Here is a 23,872-nt window from a genome sequence, read left to right as displayed (position 1 = left end):
GTGGGAACATTCAAACTGGGCTCATCCTGGAAGTGCGCTCCAAGCATTGCCTCCAGGAATGGCCCCTGGGTAAACAGCCGTAACAGACCACCAGCCTTTAGTTATTTAATACATGGTTTATTGAGCTGGGTTGACTAAATTGCCAGTCTGACATCTGCCCCCCTGCCAAGCCCCAGTGCATCACTGGTGAAACTGCAGTTGTGCTGTGGTCGCCACCAGTGCGGGAAGAACAGCCCTGGCTGGCCAGTGTCTGATCCACTGGGAGAGGGTGGGGGAACAGAAATCCCTCCCTGACCAGTCCCAGGCATAATATGCCACTGTGGGGCTGTTCTGTGCTATAGAGAAATGTCTCCACCGTGCCTTGTTCTCCCCATGGCAAGCAACAGAAAAGGTGAGTGAAGGACCTCTTAAGAACAGTGATGTCTGGGATGGATGCACTGATGTCCTCTCTCCTGTCCCTACCTGCCCAAGGGACCACAGAGCATGGATCATCTGGGTCCCAGCAAGCTGCCCCTTTCCATCCGTGTGCACAAGGGGATGGGGGCAGGCAGGTGACATTTAGCTGGTGCCTTGGCTCAGACAGAGGGAAGGAGTTCAGCTACAAGATGGCGCTCAGCATACACACGCAGGATCACATAACAGTATGGGACATGGCAGGTGGACCTGTGCAGAGCTATGAAACCATAGGTATATAAGCCAAGAGCTGCTCACACCGTCAGAAGTGCTGGATCACAGCTCAGGACCATGTTGTTGGGTCTGAGGCAACCAGAGATACGAGGACAGCTGCCACAGGAGTGACTTGCAGGGCAGTCAGGAGCTTTAGGTGCAAAAGACCCCAAGCCTTCTCCAGAGTAACCCTCTGGGAGCTGTGGCAGTGGAGATGTCAGGGCTCAGAGCAGGAGCTGTGGAGTAGAGGTGCCCAATGGATATCCTGGGTGGAGGGGCAGCCGGCGCTGGCCAGTCCCCACTGCCCACACTAAAGCAAAGAGCAAGTGGGAGCTGAGAGAAGGAACACCTTGCAGGAACAGCCCTGTGGCTCTGCTTGGCCCAAGCCCTGGGCTAGTGCTGTGGCTGATGTGGAAGCACCGAGAGACAAGCTGGGGCTGAGCTTGGTGGCTTAGGTGACCAGGATGCTGCGTAGGCACTGCCCAGGCAGCCCCTGGCCCCAGCTGCTGGGGAAGGGACAGTTTTCCTCCCAGAGACCTGCAATGTACATCCACAGAGTCAGCCAAAGTACCTAGTCTCCAGTAGCTGCCCGTGGTCTCACAGGTGAGCTGTGGTAGAGCTGCAGGTCCCAACCAGACCCTAGTCTGGGACAGCAGGAGCCCTGGCTCCTTGAGGGCTCACTCAGTAGTAGGCGCCAAGGACGGTTGAGACCTTGTGCAGGAGCTCCTTGTGGTTGGCATGCAGGGGGATCCTCTTGTCCAGCACCTGCCAGCGGATGCACAGCTCTGGATCACAGCCCTGGAGGAACTGGAAGGGGACCAGAGACATCATGTATGTGCTGCTGGCAAGGGGCTGCGCCAGCCATGCTCAACAGCACCTCCAGTCCCCAGCCTCCTGCCCTTTCTTTTTGGGGCCCCTGGTGCAGTGCCACCCCATGTTCATCCCCATGTTCTTTCTCCATTGCATGCAGCTGCAGAAGCCCACTCCCGATGAGGGCGAGATCTGGGTCTGGAGATATGGCTCCCCTGCCCCATGCCTGCTGAGATCCAGGTCAGGGAGCTGCGGAGGTGAGGGGCCCATACCGAATTCAGCCGCTTCATCTCCACATCGTTCTGGTTGTCGAAGTGCACACTGATGGCAACTGTCTCAACCCAGGCGTTATCCGTGTTGCGGGGGTCGTCAAGGTACCCCTTGTGTATCTGTGCAGGTGAAGGAGTGACACATTAGCCTACCTCTCTGAGGGCACTGAGAGGCCCCGGGGGTGGCAGGGCATCTCCCCACAGCTCCTTTGCCCTGCTGGAGACCAGCACCCTGTTCCCACTGCAGCTGGAGCCATGGAGAATGATCACAGCAGGCACAGACAGCTGTATGTGCAGCCCACCCCTGGGGTCCCTGGGCTGCCTCCCAGGCCTCTGCATGGTGCGAGGCCATTACAGCGTGTCTCCACCTCCCCCAGACATTCCTCCCCGGTGGGAGCAGTGGCCAAGGGGTGACGCACCCTGCCCCTGTACCCTGGGGACACCCACGTGCCCCTGTGCCACCATGATGTCCACATGTCCCTGTACTGTGGTGATGCCCCCATGTGCCTGTACCACCATGACACCTGTGTGCCCCTGTACCAGGGTGATGCCTGCATACTGCTGTACAGCTGTAACACCCACGTGCCCCTGTACTGCTGGGACACCTGCGTGCCTCCCACCTCAGTGCCTTGTTTCAGCAAGTTCTGGAACTGGGGCCAGAACTCTCGGCGCAGGATCCACTTGAGCTTCAGTGGCAGCGTCTCACCCGGCTCCAGTGACCCCTGTGCCAAAGCAGATGTCAGCCGTGGGCCCTGCCATCAGCCCAGCCCAGCCTCCCTCACTGCCACCAGCTTGGCCATTGGGCAGTTGCCACCACTGCAGAAGATGCCACAAGCTCTGCTGGGAGGAGTAAGCAGTGGTGGTGCCTCCCTCCCTCCCTGCCTCCCTCTCCTGCCAGAAGTCCTCAGCTGTGCCCAAGCACATGTCCAAGTTTGCCTGATTCAATGTCTGGACCTCTCTGTCAAAGAACATGATGTCAATGGCTTATGTCATGAAGGATATGTGAGAACTGAAGCCATGGAGGAGGAGGAAGGAGAAGGAGGAGATGGGGTTAGGGTGGGTGGGGATATGTAACCTCACCACTGCTCCCCCAGCACTCTGGGCAGCACAGCCCCACGCTCGGATGCTCTGCAGGAAGGGGCAGAGGTACATCCTTGGACAAGGCTGTGACACCCATCTGTGTTTCTCCCTTTTCCACGGGGCATCCAGTCATTGGGCTGGGCCAGCCCCATCTCCCCAGACCCTTCTGCGCCAGCTGGTTTCCTTCAGCTCTTACCCCAGGCAGAGCCCAGACATCTGACAGCGGGTACTGGGCTACCAGGACTTCCAGCGTCTTCTTCAGGCTCTTCCTTATAATGGACCCATCCAAATTCCTCCTCCAGCTGTGAGAGAGGCCCCTGTTATGCTGCAGCTGGACTCAGCTCCCCCCTGCCCAGCAGTGGTTGAATGGGCAGCGGTGGGTTTTGCCAGGTCCTAGTCTCTCTGACATGGCTTTGTGCCCCCTTTTCCATTCCACCTCCCCAGCCCCGTCCTGGAGCAAGGACACCTCTCTGTCCCCACGCACTCACCGGGTCACAACAGGGTGCAGGGCATGGTTGGGCCCAAAGCAGTGCAGCCTCCCGCGGCCTCGCAGCCCCGTCCTACCCATGGGGTTCCTGTCAGGGAGAGAGCAAGCAGGCTGGGACAGCACCAGGGTCCCTCTGCGCACCCTGTCATGCTGATCAAAGCCTTATACTGCTTCCCCAAATCTTCCACCACTGCACTGCACCTCTTCTGGGGTGCTGGGGTTTTTTTTGGGGGGAGAAGCCCTGAGGACTATGCGTGTCATTATCCCTGCCCCACCATTAGCCATAGGGAAGTGGGAAGGGGATGGATGCACCCAGGCCCCCCTGGATTCTCCATCTCCCTAGTGTTTTGCCTACAGCCAGGCACCCCAGCTCCCACCAAGCCTGTCTGTCTCCATGGTGGCTGCACTCACAGCGGCAGCCCGTCCTGCACGGCATAGAGGCCGTGGAAGCTCTGCCGGTCGATCAGCCCGTCCATGGTGTTGTAGTTGATCTTCAGGAGAGACTCCAAGGAGCTGGGGGGCAGGAGGCAGCCCGGCAGGGAGGGCTGGCTGTGCCACCCAAGGCAAGGGGCAGAGGAGTGGGGATCCACAGGGGGACACTCACGGGCTGAATGGGTCCTGCACAGCCATGTCCTTGTGGTCAGCTGAGTAGGCAGGAGGGTCGTAGAGTGGGAAGTCCACCTGGAGAGCACGTGGCCATGTCAGGCCTCCCTTGCATCCCTGCTCTGGTGGCAGGCAGGGACTGGACCCCCAGGGACACTTTCTGCCCCAGTCCCTTCCTCTGCCCAGCATCATTCCCCAAGGCACACAGGGCTCTGTCCGGGCCCTCTTCAGGGGCTGAGCTCAGGGTATCGGCTGGAGGGTTGGTGCCTCTCACTCATGCCCCCATGGAAGCCAGTGCCAGATCCTGTCCCTGACCCTGAGCAAGCCCTGATTCAGGAAATGTGGAGATGGGTGTTTGTCCCCTCTGTCTCTGAACCGAGCATCCCCAGGCATCCCTAGCACTGCAGATCCCAGCAGGAACGATGCCCGGTCACCCCTCCTTGTCCCTGGGAGGGCCTCGGAGGAGCTGCTCCAGGAAGCCACTTGTCCCTGGGCTGGGAAAAACAGGAGCTCCCAAGTGTGACATGGGTGTGACGATGGGCCTGTTCCCCTTCCCACTGCTGTTGCGATCTGCCCCACGCCCCCTGTCCCACTGCCCAGGGTCATAGCTCCTACCTCCCAGGGCACCTTCTCATCTGGCACAGGGAAGCGGAGGGTGTGAGACCCTGGGTACAAGAGGTTTCGGGCAAGCACGTGGTACAGGGGCTGGCTCTCCTCTGGTTTCCCCTCCAGGTCAACCTCCTTTGTCTCCGAGGCTTTGCTGGAGCCTGCGAGGCAGATGCAGACAGAGAGGCCCCGCAAAGCAGGGTGCTGAGTCTGGTGCTGCGGACCATGGGTCTGCTGAGGGGGCTGTCTGGGTCTCTCCATGGGGATGCTGATGTCCCCTGGGAGCCTTCCAGCAGGCCCCAGAGGAACTCCCCCAGGGATGCTGCAGTGGAAAGCCTCAGCCATGGGCTCCAGGGAGCGCTCTGGAGTGGAGGGTGGGAATGGCTGCAGGAGGGGCTGGACAGCCTCGCAGAGCCCCCAAACCTCCTTGGGCCAAAGAAGCCTCTGCCTTGCTGCTTAACGGACAGGTGCGAGGGGCTGCTCAGCCCTGGTCTGCAGCCCCACAGGTGCCAACGCGGGGGTCCGGGTTTCCCCGGTGCTGCTGGGGTGGAGAAGGGCTCCACTTACCCACAGATGGCATGTCCTCGCCTGAGCCAAAGCCATTGCCCTGCAGCGCCTGCATTATCCACCTCAGGGCCTGGGCACTCTGATGTACCTGCGTGGGACAGGAGAGGGTCAGCCCTCCCTGGGCTTCCTTGCTCGAGTACTGCAGGATACAGCCCTGGCAGGAGGCACTGCTGCCCTTGGCTCCTGGCTGCTCATCCCCCAGGGCAGTAGTGATCCTTGCTGTGCCCTGATGCTTGGCTTGGAACATTGCCTCCAGAGAAACATTTTTTCAAAGCAGGTGGAAATGGAAGTGGAAACAGCAGCCGTGCTGTGGCCTCCTCAAAGAGATGCCAGGGCCTGGTCCAGCTCCTTGGGCACCCAAATGCTCATGCAGGGTGTGGAACAGCTTCATGGGGCAGGAATGGAGAGTCCCCTATCTCCAGAAGGTCTGGAGGGTCCTCTCAGGCCAAAGAGAAGAGCTGGGTCAGATCTAAGTGCCTGGGTGACCAGTGGAGGCAGAGGCTCATCCTACCACTTCCCACCTTCATCCTGTTCCCTTTGGAGTCAAACGGAACATTTTGCATAAACCTTTTCCTCTTGGATGCTATTGTTTTGGCAAGGAAACTCAAACTGTTTGAAGGGGAATTGCTTCAGAGGGGCTTTCTCTTCTGCTGTGGTTTGGTTGACTCAGTGGAAAACCCCACCTTTCTAGGTAGTTGCTCAGCTTTTGCCTCACCTGGTCTTCCAGAGAGACCAGTCTCTTCTCCACCAGCCCTGTCCTCTTCACCCGGTCCAAGTCCAGCAGCTCTGCCAGTACATCAACCCTGGAGGGACAGTGCAGAGAGGAATCCCCTCAGCATCCACCCCTGCACTAAGCCTAAGTCTTCCCTGCCCAGGACACTGGAGGACAGAAGGATGTCCCTGTCTCAGGAGTGCTGGTACCTCTGTGCAATGTCTCGGATCTTCTGCTCTGTGTTCTGCTTCTCCTGGCACTGCTGGTGCTGCAGGTAGTTCTCCTTCAGGTACATCTCCCAAGAGAGGAGGGCAGCTTCTTCGTTCTTCTCCAGCTTCTCTTCTGCCAGAGGAAGGGGATGGCAGTGCTGTCAGATCCTGGGCATCCCAAATCCCAGTACCACAGCCCAGACGCCAAGCCTGGTGCCTCAGTGCATGGTGCCATGCCTCAGAGAGGGGGCAAAGGACAGGAGGGGAGATGCTGGTCCTCACTGAGCCGTTTGTGGCACGTGGCCGGCCTGCGGAGCAAGCCTCGATGGATCAGGATCTGCAGGTGGTTGAGGAGGATGAAGGGTGGAGGTGCGGGTGGGCGGCCATGGTACTCTTCGATCAGGTCATGCCGCTGGAACTTCCAGATCTGGTCTGTGTGCTCCTGGACCTGCTGGAAGGTGTAGCTGGGGCAGAGCCCAGGTGTCAGCCGTGCCATGGGGATGAGGGGGTACATTGTGCCTGTATGGTGCCCCGGCTCCTACCCGGCTCCCTGACCAACCCTGGCCTGCACCCGCTACTTCCACCTTATCTATAACCCCTCCAAAGCACGGCTGTGCTCTGGTCAGCATGTGCCCCAGGACCCTCTGTGTGCTTTCTCAGCATGTGGTGCCCTGGCCGTGGCCAAGCCTGCAAGCAAAGCCAGCTCGATTCACTGTCAGGACCACGAGGCCAGGTCAAACTCACTTGAACATGGCGATGAGGAGGTTGAGGAGGAGGATGTTGGTGAAGAGCAGGTACAGGCACAGTAAGATGACCGTCAGCCACTCTGGGAAGATGGGTTTCTTGTTGTCTTCATTTGTCTCTGGGCACTTGGGCTTGTAGGGGTCGGTTCCATTGGGGCTACACTGGTCAATGTTAAAGTTGACCCCTGCAAGAGAGCATGACTCCACTGCAGCCAAACCTTGCGGTGTCTCAGGGAACACGTGCTCTCTGAAAGCAGCCAGCATCAAGGGAGCTTAGCACCGGGCAGGGATTTGACCTCGATCTGCATCATCCCAAGTGCTCTGCTCACTGCCACCAGCTTTGCAGCTGTGGCACTGAGCTGGATTGACTCATTCCTGCACCTTTGTTAGTCTGCTCCCTTGACCGCTCGGGCAGGTGCAGTCCCCTGGGTTTGCATTGGTGGCAAGGTTCCGAACGTGCCGGAGCAGGGCTCCATCCCCACACCCTGTCATTGCTCCCTCCTGGCCTTATGTTGTGCTTGGAGAGGAGCCCTGTGCAGGACTTCCACAGGCTAACATGGCAGGAGCTAGGCAGACTGCAGCATGAGCTTGGTACCCCTCAGCCTTGTTGCAGCCACCCTGCTCATGCCAGGCGCTGTCACAGGCCGGTGTCCCTTACCGTCGATGTAGGAGGGAATCTGCCCAAAGATGGTCAGGTAGGAGTGGTAGACCACGCCACGGAAAAGCCACTCCACACGTTCCTCATTGTGGATCAGGATGGCCTGCTTGGCAACCCCAAAGGACACCACCCACACTGCTAGCAGGAAGAGGAAGAAGAAGACATCCTTCATCTGCAGAGACAGAGAGGAAGCAAAATTGTGTCCTGGAGCAAACCCCACTCCAGGATAGGATAACATGGGTGGCACATCCATCCCATGCAGGCATCCGGCTGCTCTAGCTGATCACCCTGGCAGGATGGAGGGGAGCTCTCACCATGCGCTTCACAATGATGATCTTGGGCCCCAGTGTTTTACTGACTGTGAAAATGTGCATCAGACGCAGGCAGAAAATGATAAAAGCCAGTGACAGTATGATGCGCCCAGGATATAAAGTTGATGGGATCAGCCTGGGCACAGAAGAGAGGAAAGGAAACATCTCAGTGCCACCAGTGTGGGTTTCTTTCTGATCTTGCAGCATTACATTTCTGCAATATCAGTGAGCTTCCCCAGAGTGCTGGGTGAGAGTTGCGGCATGAAAAACGTCTCTCCTAAGAGCAGCTGAAAGCAGCGGCAAATTGGTCAGAATTAATCACATGACCACAAAAATCTTCATTGGCCTTTGGAAGAAGAAATTGCAATTAAAGAACCTGCACAATTCTCACACTAGTTTTGTAGCCTACAGCTGTGGTTTGAGCCTGCGCACTGCCAGGCAAGTGGCTCTGCAACTCACCTGCAAGTCAGCCCTGTGACAAAGACTAGGATGGCGCAGATATCCAACTTATTCCAGAAGTCCTTGAAGTACAGGGAAGCCATTTTCACAACCCCAAACCCATCTGGATCATACAACAGCTGTTGGGAAGAGAAGAGGGGTTGGTATTTCAGTGAAAGTCTTGTAAGATACTCATGTGCTTGTAGAGGAGAGGGACCGCACAGACCTGCTGGCCATCACTGGACCCTCTTGCTTACCCGAAGTTAACCTGAGCCTACAGGGTTTTCTATAAGGGCATGAAAGGAGCACGGGGAATGATACCCGCGACATGGGGCTCTTTGGTGAAGAAAGGCACTGAGATGTTGAAGCAAAAGCTGAAAAAAATCAAATGTTAAGCAAAGCCTGGAAATGCTTCTGGGAATAAATGCCCAAGGAAGGAGGTGGTCGCGCCATCTCCTGCTGTTTTCAGCTCAAAACAGCATGTCTTTCTGCAAGTACCCAGGGCCAAGCCAGATGAAGCCAAGGAGATTCTCCGGCCTCAGAGACAGGGTGATCTGGCAGTCCCTTGTGCTGGGACCTCTACAAATGGATGGTGACATGAGAAGCAGCATGTGAACGTGAGCTACACAGGACCTTCCAGAAGCACCTAGAGGGGTGTCTCTCCCTCCTCTCACCTCCTCCCGGCCTCTGCTCTGCCTGCCCCGTACCTGGCGGGTCTCCTCGCACACCAGGGAGAAGAGCCAGAAGTAGATGAGGTACTCCCGCCAGGACGGCAATGGCTGGAAGTCAACCATCAGGACGTAGGCGAAGAGCAGGAGGAAGGTGAAGTAAGAGAGGATGTTCATGTGGAAGATGACAACAGGTGCCGTGAAGAAGGCTCGAAGGCGTGTCAGGCAGCCCACAGGCTGCAGCCTCTTCTCCCTGTGGGGAGCAGGGGTGGAAGCGGGGCTGAGCTGCCCAAGGAGATGCCACTGCAGCTTCTCCCAGCCAGCCTTGGTGCACACATGCCCCAGCTGCAAGAAGTACCTGAAGGTGATGAGGCTGGTGTAGAGAAGTGGGAAAAACAGCATGCACGCGATCACCCGCCAAAGCCCATTGTCCACACACATCTTCCCCCACCAGACTTTGGTTAGAAAGGCCTGTGAGGAGGAAGGAAGAGGAGCACTGGTTACAGAAGCACCCCCTGTCAGAGTGGGGCTGCAGAGCAGAGCCCCACCACTGCCAACAAGGAACCCTGGGTCTGCGGAGGTGCCAAGTGCACTTGGGCACTTTCCCTCCAAGTACCACTGCTGGGAACCCACCTGGACACCCCCATGGGACACAAAATTCATGTTCTTGGCCTCCAACGCCAACTGCAGACAGGTTGTCTTCCCCCAGGCCTCAGAGACACGGGTGAGGAGCTTCTGGGCTCTCTCTTCATCCTTGCGGTAGCAGTCTGTGAACACGCCTGGCCAGGCAGGGAACAGGGAGACAAGGTTGAGCTCTGGGGCCAGCTTGGTGCTCAGCAAGGTGCCCGCAGAGTCACCCTTTGCAGCAGGATCTGGACATTGCACCACGCAGTGGCACCCTCTGCACTCCCACCACCACCCAGGCACAGCCCTTGCAGCACCGCGACTCTGGCCGTGATGAGGGGACCCCCTGTTTGGCACCACCTACCCCACCCATCACCCCCAGACACTTCCTGGGCAAAGCAAGCCAGCCCTACAGGGCGTGAGAGCAGTTCTGGGTTGCTGGTCCCCTCCTGCTCACCAATCGCCTTGTGCTCGTACTGCTCGGCCAGGGCCAGCATGTCATCGGTGGTGTCGGTGTCTTCCTCCTCCTTGGCGAGCTCCTTCAGGATTTTGCTGCAGGCCAGCGCGGCTGCCATGCAGTCCTGGCTCTGGAGCAGAAGAGGCCAAAGAGAGCATGGGGCTCTGCGCCCTACCCTGCAAGTCCCAGCAGTCCTGCCAAGTACTCCATGGCTCCCACAGGAGGGAAGGAGGGTGTCCCAAGCAGACTGCTGCTCAGGACACCTTGCCGTGACAAGTGCTGTGCTCCCCTCAGGGTGCAGGGGCAGTAAGTAACTCACTGCCATGGGGAATCCGGGGACACCCCTGGTTTCCTAGTGGGAAGCCTTGGGTGACGGGATGGTGTGACTCCACAGCTCTGCACAGCACGCTCACCATGCTGCCGGCCACGCTGCGTCTTGCCCTGGGGATGCTGTTTATGGGTGGAAGCTTTCTCCACTCCAGCTGCCATGCCCCTGTGTCCTGCCTGCAGTGTGCTGAGCCCTCTCTCAGCCTTTGCAAGGGAGAGCACACTTCTGGACCAGCACATCACCTCTGCCTGCAGCATACATTTTGGCTAGGAAAGGAGGGATCTGACATCATGGTGTGTGTCTGAGGATGAACATCAAGTGTCTGCAGGCTCACTAGCTGGCTCCCATTTGGCTGGGGGTCAGGCTTGGGCACTGCCATGGGCCAGCTCGCCTGCTGTCCCAAATGCCAGCAGGTACAATCTTTCCTCTTGGGGCTGAGATGTTTGGCTCCATCTGAGCCTCTCAGCTGGGACCGACAGCTCTGGGGTGTGATACCTGGGCCCAGATGATTTCTGCCAGCTCCTTGCGGTTCTGGACCACAGCCCAGATAAGCAGGTCGCGAACTGGGTCCATGGTGAAGGTGACTCGGCCGGCAGAGCGCTTGTAGAGGGACCGGAGACTTGACCCCTGAACCTGCAAGGTGTGAGGTGTGCGACGGTCAGACCTGTTCCTCTGCCAAGAGGCTGCAGAAAGCAGACAACCCCTCAGCACAAAGCCACCCTCGAACCCTGGGTGCCTGCCTCTCCCACCCATGGAAGGGCCTTTGCTGCAGATCTCAAGGTGGCCAGGACTGGACTCATCCTGGAAATGCCACTTTTTCTAGGGCCAGGATCATGTGGGGATGTGCCCATCCCATCCAGTGCACCCGCCCCACTGGGTCCTGCCCACCAGAGTCATGCAACCATGTGGTGCTGCAGGTGTAGGAGGGTGGGTGTCACACCTTGAATGTGGGGCAGATGACTTGGGCAGGGCTTTAAGGGACTTTAAGTAGGATTCTTGAGCAGGCAAGAGGACAGAGACCCAGCTGCAACCTCCAGGACAGTTTCTTGAGCCAGCATTCCCCTCCCTAATGCAAGCCTGCCACCATGTAAACTGGAGATGCGTACATTCAGCTTGATGTGCGGGACGGGGATGGAGAGCCGGGGTCGCTCCGTGTGCTTGGGCTTGGGGTAGAGAGGCTGTGTGGAGCAGCCCAGGAGCTCCCGCAGCACCTGGGAGACGTGGTGCAGTTGGATTCTTGGCATTTTGGAGCCAGCTGTGTGCTCTCTGTCCTCCAGCAGGACCTTCTGCAGCTTGCTGTGGAACAGGCAGGATGGTGCCATGTTGTCGTAGAGGTAAACCAGGGTGTCCCAGGTGACAAACTCCTTGAGACGCACTCCCTGCTCCAGGAACAGCTTCACAAACTCTGGCTTGTTGGAGATCAGGGCGGCTGCCATCACGGGGTGGAGATCTGTGGGCTGGCAGGCCAGAGGCAGAGGTGAGGGGCTCCATGGCCCCAGAGCAGGGCCCCTCCATGCTCCTCACTCAGATGGGGGAAAGATTTTATCCCTGAGCACACAAGGAGTTTCTGGGTGTGAGAGAGCAGCTGGGAGGTACTGGGACTTGTGGGACATCCCACAGAGACACACTTCTGGGTTAGTGTACCCTCTCCTCTGGCAGTGAAGCCCTCTGCTCCCTTGGCTGCTGGGTGGAGGGATGGGGTAGGGTAGAGGGTAGTCTCTCTTTCCTCAGCTCACAAGGATGCACCATACAAATGAACAGGACTTCACAGGCTTGGCGTCTGTGCACAACTCTTCAGCTGAAGGATCATGTTGCTGCCAGCTGGATCTCAGCCATGGGGAGACTGGCTGCTCCCAATGGTCACCCAGTTCAGCCTATGTGGGGTTTTCCTTTCCAAGGCAATCTTTACATGTGCTCAGAAGTGAAAACAAAGCCTGTGGGTAAGGGGGTGTGTGTCTGTCCTGGCAGGAAGGTACCTGCTGACCTTCTGCCACAGCTTGGTTTCAGCCTCAGCTTTTCATACCAGCGACATTGGTCCAGGGCTGCTTCCTTGTAACAGCCCTGGCCTGCATCGGCTCATCTGAGACCCTGCCTCATCCTCCCTTCCCAACAAAGGTGGCTGTGCATTTTCACACCATCAAATATTTCCTTTTCAGGATTCCCAGCAGCCCTTCCCAGTCCCACAAAAGGTATATGAGCTGGGGGAATCCAAACTGTCAAAATAAATATGAAAAGCCCTTCGAAGTCCCACAGCCCCAGCAGAAAGGACAGAGAACCTGCTCAGCTTCGACTTCTCAACAGCTGGATCAGGCATGGGATGGCAGAGCTGGCTTGTGCTGCTCCCCGCCCTACTCTGTAGTAAAGTTTGAACAGGGAAGTGCCAGGCTGGGTGAGATGAGTTTAGAGACAGGTTGCCATTTGACAACGTGACGTGAACAGTGACCACAGGACAGAGCTGGCGAGAGGTACTTTTGGCTCTAGGTTGGTGGATTGTCTTTAAAAGACACTGGTTTTGAACAAAATACCAATCATCAATCACCTTTGTAAACAATTATAAGCCAAATAGGACCTTTACAAGCAATGAATTGCAGGGTGTGCTCACCTCTGCTTTGGGTGTTTGAGTTCACTTTTGAAAGACAGGACAGATATTAAGAGCCCCTGGCAAGGTGGTGGGAGTTTAGGATCCAAGAGAAATGCCCTCAAAAACTCTCCCTAGGCACAGCTGAGGTGAACAGTGCGCTCAATATCCACAGTCCTCAAGCCGTAAGCCTGGCCAGACAAGCAGAACATGTACTCCCTTACCTTCCACTCATAGTCATCTGTGAAGATCTCACTCCGAGCAATGTCCACCCTGTTCCAGGCCACAGCTAACTTCAGCTGGTGGTCCAAGTTCTCACGACCAAAGTGGTCCTGGTTTCGGGATGCTGCATGCAAAGTGCATGTGTTAGAACAGAGAATCATTTACAGGACAAGGAGATACCACTTGGAAGCCCCCTTGGAGGCCTGGCCCTTTGGGAGAAACATCTCTCCCCAATCAGCTCAGCATCACAAGGGTTGGGGACCACTTTGGTGACGCCATAAGTCAAGCAGCCGCAGCAGGTGACTTGTGACCCCCATCCCAGTCATCTCTCCCAACCCCTCACCTTTGAACAAGGCCTGGAGGATGGCCACATCCACGTCCTGCTGGCCATATTTGCCCTCCCTGAAAATGGTCAGGAGCTGCCGGCTCCGCACTATGTCTTGGATCTACAAGGAGAGCCATGGGCAAGTAATCAGCAGCAGCATCTCCTCCCTGCCGCTTCCCGCAGCCCCCCTGTCCTGTGTGAGGCAATTCCTTGCTCCCCTCAGGTTGCCTGCAGACCCCCTGGGCTGTGTCGCCCAGACCAGCTGGGGCAGGTTCCAAATGGTACCTCTCTGCCCAAAGGGAGCAGGCAGTGGAGGAGCAGAGCTCAAGCCCTTGGGGTGCCCAACAGGACAATGCTGAGCATGGCTGGGAGAAGATGGATGGTCAGTGGAAGATAAGCCTTAAGCTTCATGCTGGGAGCCTTGCTGCTCATGGGCAAGGACCCCTGGGGACGCCATTGATGTCCACAAGCTCAGCAAGAGGAGCTGTCTGCCTGCAAGAGGCTCACCTTCTTGGTCCACTCCACCAGCTTGCCCTCAGTGAAGAGCTCACAGATGTCATGGAAGAACATGCTCAGCTTCTTCTGGATCAAGGCAATGGTTATCTTGGGCACAGGCAGGCTGGCCACCTGGGAGATGACATCGGCCACACGCCCAGACCCTTCCACAATCACACAAGGGGTCCCGTTGGTGATGGCATTGTAGATGGTCTGCAACAGAGAAGGGAGACTGGTCCTAATCCCACCCAGAAGCCATCAGACCCTCTCTGAGCCTAAGAACCACACCGCTGCTCCACAGCACTCCCGTCCGGCTGCATTTCAGCTAGTGTGGCACCACGGTCGCACCAACACTGGAGAGCAGCACCCCAGGCAAGAAGCTGCCCCCTCTCACCACCTCCCCCCCAGCTTTGCTGGGAGTGGGCAGGAGCAGTTCCTTACATCGAGTGTCCCAGGGCCTCCTTCCAGCACCACACACACAATGGGGATCTTGATGGCAACGCCTGCAGGGAAGCAGAACCCAGGGTCACCTCCCTGTGGGGCAGCCCCCCTGCCATGGAGCTGAATGCGGTCCTCTCTGAGCAATGGGGTGAGAAAGGCAAGGTGGGAGCACTGCCCCTGACATGTCAGGCTCCAGGAGAGAGGGGAGATGACCTCCTGGCAGTCATGCTGCTGGACCATGTGTGTGCATGTGTTAGAATAGAAGATCATTTGCACAGTGAGAAGATACCACCTGGAAGCCCCCTTGGAGGCCTGGCCCTTTGGGAGAAACGACTCTCCCTGATCAGCTCAGCATCACAAGGTTTGGGGACCACTTTGGTGACTCCATAAGTCAAGCAGTTGGCAGAGAAAGGCTCTTTGATTTGTGTCACTGAGGAACCACGTTCCACATTTATCATGATAATTCTCTCAAACCCCTTGCCTGGATCCTCCAGGGAAGCGACAGCCTCCCCTCTCACTGGAGGCCAGGATGGCCCTACCAATGGATAGGCCCATCCCGCCTTGTGCCCTCCCCTGCCTCAGGCCTGGCTATGTGTTGCCGTTACCTCCTTTCACCTTGGTCTGCTCCGAAATGAACTTCTCCAGTCTGGTCCTCAGGGGGATTTCCACCCCATACCTCCCGTGGGTCCCATCATCCACCAGGATGAAGTGGGAGTGGTTGCTGTCCAGGCATGACAGGCTGCCTTGGTTCTCCTCGTCCAGTAAGTACTCAGCTGGAAAGCCACCCTGTAAGGTGCAGGAGGAGAGACTCTAGGAAAAGCCTGGCAGGGCTGCAGAGGAGCACCAGATGCCCAAAGCAACCAGCATATGGGACAGGAACAGGGCAGCATGCGGGGACAGTCTGGCCAAACAGCCGTCCCTGCCCCCGCTGCAGTCCTCATGTCAGCCTTGCCCCATGCCCCTCTGTCTCTGCTCCACCTGCCCTCACACCCACAAGGGTCCTCCCAGGAGAAGTGCAGCACTGGGTAGGGCAGAGGGGCCTCTCAGCAAAAGTCAGCCCAGGACCATCACTTCTGGTTCAGTTGGGTTTTACCAGGGCTGCCAGCCACAGGCATGTCTTGAAGCACCCATTCCCACCACAGTCCTTGGCAGGACTTCCCTGGCAGTCCAGGCATAGGCAAAGCAAATGCATCTCCAACTCTGCCTGGCTCACCATGGGGCAGATGAGGCTCTCCCGGTTGTACACGGTCCCCCAGGTGGCTATGCCAATGGTGACAATCTCGCCCTCCTTGTGGCTGCAGCTCAGGATGAAGTCTCGCACTGCCTCTCCCACCTGTTTCATCACACCAGCGTGGGACCCCCCTGTGATGATCCAGGCCCCTGGGGGTCAGAGAAGCGCTTGGAAAGGGAGAGGCTCTGCTCACAGCAATCTCCTAGCATCCCCCTATATGGCTGCAGGAACACCTCATCCTCAGAGTTGCTCCATCCCCCAGAAGATGTCTTCCCTGCCCTCTACATCAAGCCCTGGCAGCACAGGAGATGCCTTCTTCAGCAGTGTTGCATCTCTCAGTCCAGCTCCCTATGAGCCTGTTTGTAGCGACTGAGCAAGAACAGTCCATCCCTGGTGGTGGTAGTCCAGACAGGGACCTACGGGCCTCCTGGGCCAGCCTGGCATCTCCACAGTAGCCCGACTCACTGAACCTGGCATGGCCAGATTACAGGCTCCTCTCCCGCTGCAATTGCAAGGAGAGCCTCTGCATCTCTTACCAGTGGTCTGGGCCACTTTGACTAGCCCTTGCCTGAAGATGTTCTTCAGCCTTGGCTTCATGATGAAGTTTTTGGCTCCCCCGGTGACTGAGATGAGCAGGTTGGGTGCATCGAGGCCCCAGTGCTGTGTCATGAGGTGGTAAATGACCCGTGGAGGGGTATCCGAGGAGACACGCACATACTGCAAAAAAGGGAGCATACACGTGTTGTGGGTAAAAACAACAGGGTCAGGGTAACAGGGCACCTCCCCCACAATTTCTCCTGTCCCAGCAAAGAACCAGGGGCTTCCCATGCCATTTCCCAGCATAGTCCTGTTGCTGCTGCCCCAGGTCTTTGTGCATGACCCTGTTCCCATTCACTTCCCTGGGACCGAGCATTCCCAAGATGAACCTAAGGACGAGGACAGGGAACAGCCACTCCTTGAAGCATGGGCCTCACAGCATGAAGATCAGTCTCGTGGTTTCAGAAAGGCACTAGGTACAGGGCTGGCAGAGAGGAGGGATCCTTCCCACACTCCTTCCTCTGCTTGGGTCAGTGTTGCCTTTGGGGCATTTCCACGCTTTCCTAACCTCCTCTCATTCGGGAGGGAAACGCTCACATTTCATCTGCCATGGCAAGACCTGAACACTGGCTCCCTGTGCACCACAGATGGGAAAAACAGATCACCTTCCCCATCTTCTGTCCCAGGCCCGTGAAGTGGATATCACCGAAGGCATCTGTTGGCATTTCCTGGATGTGCCTGCTGGGGTCCCATTCCTTCCCCAGGAAGATGGGAGGTTTGGCAGCATCTTCCAGGTGCTGTTCCCTGAGATAGCCACACTTGCACACAGTCCTCCTGAAACACACATCACCAACTTCTCCAAAAACAATCTAAACCCCAAAGGAAAAGCCCAGCTGGCCCAATTGCCTCAGCACAGGCAGGAGGTGTTGGCGTTCTCATTAAGAACACCACAGGCACTGGCATCTCCCACCCAGCTCGTCCTCCAGCTCAGAACCTGTGCAGAAACAAAGGCATTGTTTGGGGGGAAATTTAGCAAAAAATTGGTATTTCTGCCTGTAGAGGTTTAGGATGGAAATATTAAGGTTGCTCTGGATGAAGTACAGATGGAAATGACTGCATGTGAAAGCATCAGAAAGGTTCCTCACTGGGACATGGGATATCAGCCATGTGGTGACACACAGCAGGGTGAAGAATGAGTCAAAAAGGCATTTGTGAATCCCCTTGACACCAGCTCCCTTGACAGAAAGGTGGGATTTTCTGGTGCTATAGCTTTGTCACCAAACACCCCTTCTGCTTTCCTGGCAGGAGAGGGGAATGAGGGACTGACTTACCCAGAATCTGATGTCTGGGAGCTTTCAACAAAGTAGGTGCACTCTTTCTTCCGGATGTTTTCAGGAATCCACGAGATGAGATTTTCCTGAGGGAGCAGGAAAAGCAGCAAGGGGTCAGGGTTTCTGCAAAGGGCCAGAAGTTATGCCAAGGGCCAGACACCCTGGTGCTTGGAGCATATCTGGGTGCTTCTTTTGATGTGAAGGAAAAAAGCTCCATTGCTATCTGCAAGGACAAAGCCAGGTATGGTCCAAGGAGAAGAGATGTGAATGCTGGACATGTACCTCAGATGTCTGGGGTTTTTATGTCTGTCCCTAAAACTAAAGTGATCTGTTATTAATGCTCCCATTAATGAGTCACTGAATAACTCATTAACACTCTTCTGTTGTGTGTGGCCAATCGCCCCCTCATACAGCACCTCCTGAACTTGCCTTTTCATTGCTGCCGGTGGGGAAATGTGCCTTTCGCCTGCTCTTCGAGACACTGCTACTGCTCTGCTGGAGATTGGGGACCACCTCGAAGTCGCTCATCTTCCTGGGGTGCGTGGTAGGGTCGTCTCCTCTCTCGGGGCACACCTTGTTCAGTTCAGAAGGGAGCACCTTGGTGCGCCGGCCACGCACAGCCATGGCTGCTGTGTCTTGCCCTGCTTGGCCTCCTCTCTCCTGTTCCTAGGCTGGGAGGTCCTGAACATCTCCATCCTGAGTGCAGAAGAAAAGAAGGATACCCATGGACTTAAAGCACTGGGGCGTCCTGTCCATCATTCCCTGGGTGGAGAGACATCCACAGGAAACCTGCTGGACCTGCACCACAGTCCTGACACAGGGGCCTCTTGGGCGGTGAACCAGCCTCAGCATGCACCATGCTGCCCCAGGCAGCCTGTCAGCCTCCGAAAATTGACCCCACCGTGCTCTGCCCACCAGCACAGCTGCTGGCCTGCCTGCTCTGCTGCCTGGCCATCCACCAGCCCGCAGGTCTCCTCACTTGCTCTCCACTGCAGGCAGCTGGGATATTTCTGGCAGCAGGGAGAGCAGAAACCAGGTCTCTTGTGTGATCAGCCTAAGCACAGCCCTGCGTGGAAAATCTGTATCAACACGCTGGCTGCAGAGACAGGGCACTCCTCCCTGGGTGCGTCTTGTGCCCCCTGCAAAGGTCCCCTGAGAGCCCAGAGCTAAAACCGAGGTGCACACAGGCATGCTGCATAGCAGGGGCTGCAAAACTCCTGAGCCCCTGCAAACGCTCACAGCTCCCGTTGCTGAGCTCCTGAACTGCTGAGACTGGAGAGCTGCTAAAGCAAGGATGGAAAAGCTCCTGGGTGTCTCTGGAGCCCAAAGGGGAATGGTGTCCTCTCAGGGGAGCTGTGATTAGGTAATGGAGGAAGCACAGCACCCAGGTAAGGCACTGGTGAAGCTGTGGGGTCAGCAGGCCTGTGTTTAAGGAGGATTTTGGCTGTCTTTCTGCAAGCCAAGCTCTGCATCACACCAAAGGGTGGGGAGCCCTTATGGGGGGTCAAGGAGTGGCAGAGCAAAATTATGGCTACCGCTGTATTTCCTTCACGTCTCCTTCCCCCAGGGTCAGTGCTGCTGCAGTCAGGGAGCAGCGAGGAAAAACCTTTTTGTCAGCCTCCCTCCCAGGCTCCCTCCGGGAAGTACACAGCCCCACTGGCCTTAGGAGACAGATTTTGGCAGACTGACTTTCTGCATCAGCACAACCCATGGCAGATCTAATTGCTTGAGAAAGCGCTGTCTAAATATGGTCAAAGACACCCTTAATTCTTGTTCCTGACCCCCCAGGGCGGGAAGGCTGGTGGGGGCTCCGGGCACAACCACAAGCAGCTCACAAGCCCATGCAGGAAGGGGTCTCACACCAGGTCCCTCCATGGGCACCCAGGAGGTAAACAACCATGCTGAGAAAACACCCATAATACCTCTCCTTAAGGGCTCAGGGGCCAAGGGCAGAGCCTGTCCTGCAACACACACTGCCTGCCCGCCCCCGGCTTGGCAAGCACCGCAGGAGGGGGGCTGCACCCCCAAGGGGCCTGGCAGCCTGCCCCACTGCAGGCAGCACAGGGCCCCTCACCCCGGGGGCCAGGTCACCCCTCAGCTGCACAGGGTGGTCACAGCACCCATGGGGACGGGTGCAAAGTCATGAGTGCAGGCACTGAACCCTGCTCTATGAACCATGCCCGCTCCCCCTGCCCCTCCACCGGCGCGACCTTCAGCGAGGATGCCTGTACCTTCCCTGCAGCATCCTCTGGCCGCATCACCAGCTCTTCTGCTCCGTGACTGTCACAGGGATTCAGCCCCGTGTCCCTCTCCTCCGGTGGGTCATTTTGTCACTGGAGACACAGACGATGAGCGAAGAATAAGGCAGAGCTGCCTGCGAGCTGCCTGCAGAGAGGAGGAGATGGCAGGGCGGCTGGCAGCCTCCCAGCAAATCAGGCTGCGGAAGCAGTCCCTGCCGAGAAGCTGCAGCACCCAGGCAAGCCCCGAGTTTGCTCAAGTGGCTGAGTCACGCTCCCTGCTACCTGCAGCAGCGATTTCTACCCGCAGCCTCCAAGCCACCCGCTGCCGTCAGCCCCATGCGGGGTGAGACGCTCGCACCCGAGCACCTCTTGGCAGATGTCATGAGCAGGGGCTGCTCAGGGAACAGCAGGGCCCTGGCACACGGATGCTGCTGGAAAGGGGCCGCAGACTGGCAGCTCTGATGGAGGCTTGGGTGCATCACAGGCTTGGCAAGCATTATGAAAATTCCTTTCCCTAACTGTTATATCAATCAGTCTTTATAGCATGGAAATGTATTAACTTTATTTATATATATTTATTTATACATATATATATTAGTTATACACTGTGACGTGATGAGGTAGTGGAATTTTACTGGAGACTTTGGTATTGTTCACACTTCAGTAAAATAAGCTAAAGGACAGCCTGGCTCTGGAAAGAAGGACTTTGCTTCGTGGTAGCTTAGAGCTGTCCATGAAGGATAAAGGATACCCCGGGACAACCACGATAACAGCAGCATCCCAGCCCTTCTGACATGTCCTTGAAACCTTCCCAGCATAGTCTGGAATCACAGATCAGTAACTCGAGCAAGACTAACTGCAGGGACGCCTGGATCAATAGGCAAGCGGCAAGAATACTGCAGAAATAGAGTGGCTTTGCAAAATTTTCCTATGATTAGCAATTGGTAGTGTGGGTGTTAGTGATTAGTCCAATCGTGTTATATCTGAATGCTTGAAGGGTATAAGAACCCCATGTAAAACCACATTTGGGGTGCCCCAGTTTGGCTGGGACACCTCATGCCCATGAATAAATATTTAGTCTTGTAATTCTATGCTTTGCATCCCAGCCTCTTGCCTTGGTCAGCATGGGCCAGGTGAGAATTTTGATAACACAAGCCCCCGGTGAGGAACCTCACTGTCACACCACAGGCACCAAATGCCTTTCAGCTGGTGCTTCCCACCTCCCCGTTTCAGATGCTCTCCTCCTCCTGTTATGCTCCGTGCCATAAATGAACTGGCTTCTCCCCTGGATTTGCAGCCACTTAACTTGCATTTGCCACAAAATTTGCTTAACAAAACCAGCATTCATCTTCCTCAGGAAATGTGCTAAGCGGAAAAGCCAGGCCAGGAAGGCAGCCAAGGCAGTGGATGCTGCAGCAGTGAGTGATTTGACCGGCTGTGGCTCAGCGGCAGGTACGCCAGGCAGCCTGGGCGACTGTGGCTCAGAGTGAGCTGAAGGTCCTGCAGCACCAGGCCCTGGCCATCCCCGATGGCTCTTGCTGGAGAAGACTGTAAAAGATCATGGGGCTATGCTGGGAGACGGCTGGGAAGAGAGATGTTGCTGGTTCTCAAATGCAGGCACGTCCTTCAGGTCTGGGGCTGCAGCCCTGTGCCCCCCTTCATGTTGCGATGGGCTCAGGTGCTGGGGCAATGCATTAAACAAACAAGTAGGGTCCAAAGGAAAACGAGGTGGTGCGATCACATCCTTTAGCTTGCTTTCCAGCCAAAGCATGTAAGTTAGCATGGGCCATCTATGCAATGAGTTCTGGTTTCCTTGAACAAGAGAAAACAGCTGAGACATTTCACTGGGAGAACAGATGCCACTAATAAGGCAGTAAATAAAATCCATGTGCAATGCTTTTCAGTTCAGTTGTAATTAACTCTGCACTGCCAAAAGAACTGAAGCTAGAACTGCACATTAATTACACATTAATGTGAACGTTCATCCGCTCTCAGCTGGCTACTCTCTGGAGACCATGGCTGTTATTTCACTTTTCCATACGCCAAAACCACCGTGGCCCGGTGGGACATGCATGGAGCCAGCATGCTGCGGCGGTTCCCACTGCTCCTCCTAAAAGCCCTGCTAAAATCCAGCAAGGCTGAAAGCAAATCATGGCAAGTTAACATCCATTTGCAACAGCAAGAGGAACGAGGTAAGAGCATGAAGGACTCTGGCCGCTCTTCGGGGGCTGTGCCCGCACACACGTCTCATGTCCCAGGTCAGATACAGCCAGACTGATGTTTGTGAACCAGAATGCTTTTTGCTGCCAAATAGCAGCAAACCTCCTGCCAGCACCGCGGAGCCTCCTCTGGGATCAGCCCCTTCCTCCAGGTCTCTCCCAACAGTGACCCCAGCTCTGTGGGAGCCCCCTCTCCTGCCAGGGCTAGGTTCTCCCAGAAGTCATCATCATGCTGCCCTGGTGTGGCCACTGCTGCTGTGGCTGCCGGAGGCCATCCTGTGGTGGCAAGGAAGGAACCTTGCTGTAGAGTGGGGAGGATGGCTCCCTCCTAGGGTGGGAAGGGGTTCAAATGACCTGGTGAGGGAGGACACATGCCCTGGTCTGCCAGGGGAAGGGGGTCCCTCCTGCATCTTTCCCCCATGCCCCAAAGGCATCATTTGGGCCTGTTTCTCCAAGGAGTTCCCATGAAGGATGCCTCCTTCCAAGGGCCTTTCCTGAAGCGATGCCTCTTGCCCCATGGAGACAGAGGCCAGCACCATCTGGGAGGAAGGGAGCATCTGTGGTGGCACTGCGGCCACCAGCCCTTCCCCAGACAGGGCTGGATGCACATCCCCGCAGGGGCAAGCAAACCGTCACAGAAGAAACCAGGCACAGCCCCTTTCAGCATCCCCGGTGCCGGTCCTGGAAACAACGCCTCAGCACCTTGGGTCCAAGCCTTGTCCCACTCCTTGGGCCAGCAGAGAATGGCCCCGTTCTCTGCTGAGGCTGGTCACGGCACCTGCCCCCACACATGGCCAGGCCAGGTTTTGGGGACAGAGGAAGGGTTTTGCACAGAGGGCAGGTACCAGCAGTGGGGAATCTTTGGCAGAGGGACCTGCTGCACCACTGCCCAGACATCTGTTACCGATATGCAGCCATGTTTGTGTTCCTTCACTCCACGGCCATCCATTATATATGGCCAGGATGGATCAGTGGGGCTCGTTTACACGTGAGACATTCCATCAAGGGGCTGGAATAAAATCAAGAAGCAGCAGATCAAAGCCTTTAAACACCGATCGTCCAGCAAGGATCCATCACAGATTCAGCCTCTTAATCCCTCCCCAGCCCCGGCATGGGCTGATGCCTGGCACAGAGAGGCTCTCGTAGGGGGATGAGCCGACACCACCCTGCAATACAGCCGCAGCGCCAGAGCGGGTTATGCTGTACCTTAAGCGGGGGATTTTACCAAAAACCCTGCGAGGGTTGAATCTTCCTCTAGGTACCAGAAAGCTGCTCAAAAACATCCTGCCTCCTGCTCCCCGGAGTGCCGGGGAAGGACAGAAAGGGCCACCTCAATGCCCAGCATGGCCTGGGACCTCCGATGAGAGGCTGCTGCTCAGAGGGAGCCTTTGGAAAGTACAAAAGAGCCACCTCCCGCTTGCCAGCATTTTCCGATGTAAATCTCCATGAGATTTTTACCTTTGCATCTGACTCCAGGGCCCAGAAGGCACCGAGAGGCCGTGGTTCGCCTGAGTAGCCTCACTCCATGCTTTGCTGCCCTTGCTGGGGCAGACGCAGACCCCAGAACTTGACAGCAACGCTTGGGTCCGCTCACTGGGAAGCAAGGTCTGTCAAGGCAGCAGGCAGGCGTGGGCAGCAGCTCAGCCCCAACACCAGGAGGTTCCCCAGCCACCCGGTCCATGGGAGATGATGGAGCAGGGTGGCAGCGAGGACCAGGCACCCTTCGGGGCACGCTGCCACCACACAGCTCTTGGGGTCATCCTGGAGTGCTCCCCAGCCGGAATGGAGTGGGGAAGATCTCCGGCTATTCCTGAACAAAAGACTCCCTAAATACAAGGCACATCCAGGCTGAGACTGCTTCTCCCATGGGCAGCACAGGTGCCCCGGAGAGCATGGGGTTGTGCAGGACCAGGAGAGGAGAAAGGAGAGAGGAGAGGAGGAGAGGAGAGTCTCACCCAAACCTCCACCTAAGACTTTTCTCGCATGGGCCTTCAGGAGAGCAGACACTCGCCACTAC

At 56.7% G+C, this 23,872-nt stretch overlaps 1 protein-coding gene across 2 annotated transcripts; it reads right to left on the bottom strand.

Annotated features, from left to right (window-relative positions):
• Positions 1-1,288: 1,288 nt before the first annotated feature.
• Positions 1,289-18,020, bottom strand: TRPM2 (transient receptor potential cation channel subfamily M member 2; the record flags this gene model as incomplete). Of its 2 annotated transcripts, XM_082320831.1 has the most annotated exons (32): positions 1,289-1,473; positions 1,749-1,865; positions 2,366-2,467; positions 3,022-3,127; positions 3,314-3,400; positions 3,724-3,825; positions 3,917-3,993; positions 4,531-4,682; positions 5,089-5,176; positions 5,804-5,891; positions 6,010-6,142; positions 6,292-6,473; positions 6,754-6,937; positions 7,411-7,582; positions 7,725-7,857; positions 8,181-8,299; positions 8,867-9,080; positions 9,186-9,298; positions 9,461-9,606; positions 9,909-10,038; positions 10,732-10,869; positions 11,343-11,693; positions 13,039-13,160; positions 13,380-13,482; positions 13,869-14,069; positions 14,298-14,359; positions 14,903-15,083; positions 15,511-15,677; positions 16,065-16,245; positions 16,731-16,899; positions 17,397-17,482; positions 17,826-18,020. In XM_082320831.1, the coding sequence occupies 32 exons, from the start codon at positions 18,018-18,020 to the stop codon at positions 1,348-1,350; spliced, it is 4,527 nt and encodes a 1,508-aa protein (XP_082176957.1). In that variant the 3' UTR covers positions 1,289-1,347. The 2 variants fall into 2 exon arrangements, with proteins under 2 accessions (XP_082176957.1, XP_082176956.1); XM_082320830.1 differs by having other exon boundaries at positions 8,867-9,298.
• Positions 18,021-23,872: the final 5,852 nt, after the last annotated feature.

Source organism: Platalea leucorodia (genome assembly GCF_965183815.1).
Source record: "Platalea leucorodia genome assembly, chromosome: 8".
In the NCBI taxonomy this organism is placed as follows: Eukaryota; Metazoa; Chordata; class Aves; order Pelecaniformes; family Threskiornithidae; genus Platalea; species Platalea leucorodia.
The sequence above is the reverse complement of the archived record's forward strand: the minus strand, read 5'-3'. Positions and strand labels throughout refer to the sequence as shown.